The following is a 6017-nucleotide window of genomic DNA, read 5'->3' as shown; positions in this document are numbered from 1 at the left end:
ACGCAATGGAACTACACAGTGACTGCGCACCGCTTGCCTGCACATCCGCTGCGTTGGTGCCCTAGGGCAAAAACCTCAACGCCAACTCCTCCAGTTGAATTGTATGTTAAAAGTAAGACAATAGGTGTATATTTCTCTACCTTTTGTTCAAAATAAACATACATTGTTTTGTGAGGATGCAACACACCACTAATACGTTTTAACATTAATGGCAAGCACAGTGCAATGATGTGACATTTTTGCGGTGAAGATCTTTCAGCAGTATTTTCAGTAGTAGCCGATGTGCCAGCATTGTTTTCAGTCTCTTTCTTATTTTCAGCGATTCATTTTACGTATTTTTAATTTGGTCGATGGCGTTTTCTCTTATTGACTGCAGCACTTTGTAAACGACAGCTGAGGTTGGACAAATATCTTCATACAATCCTCTCAATGCAACTTCACTGTCGAAGATGGTATTTCCTAAAGACCTGAACGCAGGACAACGTTTGGACTCCTGTCAGCACGTGACAGTTTGGACCTGCACGTCAACATGGCTGCGGCACCTCGGTGAGTTGAGTTTTCTGTCTTTTTGACAGCCCTCTGACTGACGAGACTATGTATTTATTTATTTGTGGTCCGATAATTAATAGAGTCGCGTTAGCTTTTACTTCCAGTCCACCTCAAGATGTTCCCTCGCGAAACTCGCGAGCTCGTCTGACAATAAAGCAGTTGCCACGTATATGCAACACTGTCTCTGTCAAGCTGTGTAACTAACACCTAAATGTTTACAAGTTTAGTTTCGTAAGGATGTAGAGAAGAGATGTGTTACATGAATCATTGTCTCTATAATAAATAAGACGGAACACATTTCCATAACGGGGGAGACAGCACACTTTCAGCTGCCTTCAGTAAAAACGTGAACCTCATAAATTTAGCTTTCTTCCAATTTCTTATTTTTTAAAACTGAAGTTTTCCTTAATATGAAAGACAAATCATTTCTACAGTAAATGCATTTAGTTTCCAACCATTTTGTTTTGGGGCACTTTAGAATGAAGCAATGTTAACTGTGACCCCCCCATCACAGAGGTGCCTACTGTTTTATTTGAAGGATTTTTAGTCTGAAGAGGTGAAAGTATCCAATATATAACAAAAATTAGAGAAAATAATTTAGGGAAATCATTTTGTATAACATAAGTTATTTTCTGTCTTATCCCTTTAATCATTTTTGACACCTCAGATTTATCTTGGGGGATCAGAACCCTCAAGGGATCTCAATAGAACAAGCCTGATTTTCATGTGATTACGACATAACCCAGACAAGACTTCTTGTGATCGTTGCATAAAACCGTACAAGAAGCTGCTGTGGTAATCATAAAGTTGTCAGCAATCAGCGGACATACTGTGGTCTCTGCCCGAGATTGGAACAAACATCAGACACACTTTATGACATTATGTAATCCAGCACAACACCAGAAACTCTTCCCTCAGAAATTTACACAGTTTAACCAGTAACACAATCCTAAAAAAAGTGCACATAATACATTTCACAAGGTATTGTTTTTATTTCTGGGCTATCACTGGGCTTGGTATTTGGATTGCAGAGTTTACCACCTCACGGGGGCTGATCCGTCCTCACAGATACACAATAACACCTGTATACTCAGCAGTGAATGATAAAGTACTATGAGGTTATGGATTAACCTTTGGTAAAGTCCAGGCTGAATATGAAGATATGTTGTGTTTGTTATCTCATCAGGCCAGAGACCAAGATTTATAACCAAGAACTATCAGCTAAACGCATGTCTATCTGTCTATATCGATGTCCTAACTCTTTCTGGGGCAGGCTGGGATGTGGTTCCCCCACCTCTTAAGGCTGAAATGTACTGACCAAATCCTGAGGATTACCTCCGGATACAACTAAAAACATGACAGGTCCCCTCTCCTTGTGCTCTGTGTGTGTGTGTGTGTGTGTGTGTGTGTGTGTGTGTGTGTGGAAACCACAACATCTCCAGCTCAACAATTTAGAAGACATTAATTAAGTTCTTCCCACTGCAGCTGCTCTATACTTTTGTAAATAAGCACTACGATATCAGATATCATGGTAGGGACAGAGTGGACAAAATTATGTTATTTTAGGCTCAGTCTCTCCAACCACTACTACTATCTTCTGTCTCCCTTTCCTTCCAGATCTGTCTACTGGCTGGGTAATGACACCCTGAGGGTGTCTGCAGCCCTGTTTGCAGAGAACCGCCGGCGACTGTGCAAAGGGCTGAAAGCCAAAGACGCAGTGGTGTCGCAGTCAGTGGTGGTGCTGCAGGGAGGAGAGCAGAAGCAGAGGTACTGCACGGACACAGACCTCCTTTTCAGGCAGGTAAGTAGTCTTGAGTTGACTCCCAGATCGGTGCAAAACTAAGGCTGAGGTGGGGGGCAAGGTCTTGCATTTATTTATCCATCCATACATGATCCCCAAGCCAGCAGTGAGTTTTAGTTCATGTCCCGCGCCTAAAGCGCCCAGAGGACATTCTATTGATTTGACATTGAAAGGTTTGTTTTGTTGTTGACCCCTGTGTTCACCTCTCTTAACGTAACTGGCCTAATCAATGACATTATCTCATATTTTTCATGTAATAATCTGCCCAACATGGACTAACTTCCTGCTTTCTTCTAGCTGACTATTATAATCTCCCTCACTAATGCTCTGGCTGATTGTCTGAATTGTGCAGGAGTCTTTCTTCCACTGGGCTTTTGGAGTGACCGAGGCTGACTGTTATGGAGCCATTGATGTGGACTCTGGGAAATCCATCCTTTTTGTTCCCAAACTGCCTGAGAGCTATGCTACTTGGATGGGAGAGTGAGTCACACTAATCTTCAAAGAGCTGTGTACATGGCCAACAATCATCAGCAGCTGGTCCGTAGCTGTGAGCTGTAACTTGAAGAAAGGGTTGACAAAGTCATGTGCTACACAGTTACATCTTTTACAGCCAGTATAAAGGTGGTTTTATGTATGTTAGTTTATTGATTGTAAATGCCACCAACAACCATTTAAGACTTCATATTTTTGTCATCACGCAAGCCACCTCAGACATGTTTGACAATAGTGATACCAAAGCCTGCTGCAGGATATCCAGTCCACACGCTGCACATGTGTATGAAGAGTAAATTGTCCAAATGAGTTGTATTTATTTGTTTTTTTATTTATTATTTACAGTGTGTGGAAATTACATGCAGGCTCTTTTCACATGTTTTGCTCTTCCCTGATCTATAAACCCAAAAGCAACTTTTGTCATCTGACATATATACGTATAAAAAAAGGAGTTGCTTGATCAGCACTTGAATGTGCTGGCTTCTTCATTAGTTTTGCTTTCTCCCTCTGATCTTTGTCCTGAATACTTCAGTTCTGCTAGTGTCTAACCCCTCTGTTGTGTTTTCAGAGATCTAAGTCTGGTCGACTGTCGACTGTTCTTGACTTTACCTCTTGTGTGTTTTGCATCTGTTGACAGGATTTTTCCTAAAGAGCACTTCAAGGGGAAGTATGTTGTTGATGAGGTGCATTACGCCTGTGATGTAAGTCTGTCTGTGTTGGTGCTGGACTTAACAGCCTCTGTGTGTGTGTGTGTGTGTGTGTGTGTGTGTGTGTGTGAGACCTTTTTTCTGTGCAGTAACTGAACCTTGATGTTCAGTCACTGAGCCATGAAGTTACAGCAAAGGCCATGAGTGCCTCCGTAGACTGTTTTAAAGGTGAAAGGCATCATTATTTCATTGAACCTCCTGCCAAAAGATTATATTGGTGGTGCCAGATAGTACAACTAATAACAGGTTTGTATTTAGTACTTAACATCAAGTAAAAATCAATTCTGAAGCCTTTTGACACAATGTGTTTTTCAAAGGGATTAAAATAGAAATGAACATGCATGGAACATTTTAGATACTCTCTGAGGCCTGTGTGTGCTTGCATGTGATTGGATGTTTGGGGCATGCACACGCATTTGTGCTCTGGGGGCAAGTCCATGACATCAGTGGACAGTAGTGGAGCATCATACTGATAATTCATCTGTATCCTCTGACGGAGGTCAACCACCAAAATTGGGGACTTTTGTTTTAAACTTGTAACCTGCAGCTCCTTTCTCTTCATTTTAACAGCTTAGTCTAAAACATACATTCTTGTTCAGACTGTCTGAAAATGTTATTTTGAGAGTTTGTGAAAACAGTCATGTATATCTGTGTTGACTGCAAATTCCCAGGGGAGTTATATTGGAGGGTTGACAGCTCCAGTGCTATTTTGGAAGCGTGCATGTTGACAAATCCAAATAATACAATCAGACTATAATATCACAGCTTTGACTGGCCAACAAATCATTTCGAGGTTTGCATTTGAAATGGTCACGTACAATTTTACATTCATATCTAGATTTATACTGTGATGTTTTGATGACTCATTCTGCTGATGATGCTTCTGGTATTTTTACATGTCCACACCTGCCTGAGGTGTTAGATTTCCTAATTAAGATTCCAATTATCACTTCAATCAACAGCCAAATCTTCCATGAGACAATAGCAGCTCAACACTGCAGTATAATATTAGAAAACATTGAATCCAATAATAATTGTCTCTGCATTTGTTTGACTAATACTGTCATCTAGTAGGACAAAGAAATCCCTTGCTGGTGTTCAGCACTCAGTTGGGACTGCTGCCTACAGAAGAACCTAAAAGAGAACAATATTTCTTTTCCATCAGAACCAGGTCATGAATATTTGAGCAGGTTTCTGTTTTGACATGGGAGGTGTTGTTGCACACACACTTTTATCAGCGCTGCCCTGCTTAACATGCAAACAGTTCACCTTTAGGTTTTTGAGTGCAGCAGTTTGTGGAGAAAAAATGTGAACAATGTGGTTTTCATTCTTTTAAAATATCTGGCTGGTGTTTGTCTTGAGTGTTAATTGTTGACCCAGTTTGCTTCCAAACCATATTTTTAGGTCTGTGATCATATTTCAGGAAAAGTATGTGCAGCAAGTCACATTTGCTGCAAGTAAACTCTTGAATTGTGAAAAGTCACATTAGTGAACTATTCAGTTTTTATAACTATTGTAACTATTGCAAGTGTTGGTTGATGCGACGTCTTTTTTTTTTTTTTCTTCCATGTTGAAGTCATTTTTATTGCAGCTAATTGACTAATTGAATCACTATTTAACTGAAGGCGATATGCTCACAACTGCGTTTGAATCATTTAAGCAGCAACTTTATTCTGCAGCCTGAGAGCAGAAGAAAACTGGTGCTTGTTGGATCTGCTGCTCTTCTGCGTCTCTCAGTCCTCTAATTGCTCCCTGTCGGCTTCCTTGCAGATTGTTGATTCTTACCAACCTGAGACCAGCAGTCCAATCTCCTAATGCAGTTTTGTCGTAGGTTGGTTGAGAACATGGAGGACCAGTTGGAGCATCAACCAGATCCACATTGTTGATGAAGGCTACCGAGGCAGACATTTCATCTTTGGTATAAAGGTACACTTGCAATTGGGTATTGGATATATTATTGAGTTGTGCATGTACCAATACTGATACTGGTAAGCTTGATGCCAGGCTGAAATTGGATAGTGGATTTTCTTTAGTTTCCAAATGTAGTTTTGTATTATTTCCAAGAGATTTGTATAACATGTTAACAAGCATGCCTTTTTATGTGATCTTTGGTCTCACGAAGGGGTTAAAAGTATTAGGCCATATGTCAGATGGTTAAGCCTTCTTAGATCTCTTTTTAGTCATTTTTAGTCTCCAAGCAAACCAAACTCTAATTATAGGAGTCATTTTGCATTTGATGAAATCTCTAAGTTATTGTAGTTGCAAAAACAGCTCCAAGTTGTAACAATATTATAATTATGATATCATTGGCAATGGTCTAATAGTCTAAATTCATTCACTCTTTGCACATTTGTAAAATAGCCAGTTAGGTGCCAGAATTGTTTATGCTCTGCTCTAATCCATCTTCCTCTGTAAATCCAACATTAAAGAAGTCCTGCCAGTTTATACGTATATTATCATCACACAAG

At 40.1% G+C, this 6017-nt stretch overlaps 1 protein-coding gene across 1 annotated transcript; it reads left to right on the top strand.

Moving 5' to 3' along the window:
* Positions 1 to 521: 521 nt before the first annotated feature.
* LOC139285910 (xaa-Pro dipeptidase-like) lies at positions 522 to 5364 on the top strand. The gene is made up of 5 exons (XM_070906589.1): positions 522 to 546; positions 2167 to 2350; positions 2703 to 2830; positions 3480 to 3543; positions 5320 to 5364. The coding sequence occupies exons 1-5, from the start codon at positions 530 to 532 to the stop codon at positions 5362 to 5364; spliced, it is 438 nt and encodes a 145-aa protein (XP_070762690.1). The 5' UTR covers positions 522 to 529.
* Positions 5365 to 6017: the final 653 nt, after the last annotated feature.

This window comes from Enoplosus armatus, chromosome 1 (genome assembly GCF_043641665.1).
Source record: "Enoplosus armatus isolate fEnoArm2 chromosome 1, fEnoArm2.hap1, whole genome shotgun sequence".
In the NCBI taxonomy this organism is placed as follows: domain Eukaryota; kingdom Metazoa; phylum Chordata; class Actinopteri; order Centrarchiformes; family Enoplosidae; genus Enoplosus; species Enoplosus armatus.
Note: the sequence above shows the minus strand (reverse complement) of the source record. Positions and strands in the feature narration are given on the sequence as shown.

Excerpts from the sequence above, each read along its gene's own strand:
- LOC139285910 (XM_070906589.1), top strand. Across the intron at positions 2,351-2,702 it reads CAGACCTCCTTTTCAGGCAG|GAGTCTTTCTTCCACTGGGC; the intron begins GTAAGTAGTCTT and ends TGAATTGTGCAG. Across the intron at positions 3,544-5,319 it reads AGGTGCATTACGCCTGTGAT|ATTGTTGATTCTTACCAACC; the intron begins GTAAGTCTGTCT and ends GCTTCCTTGCAG.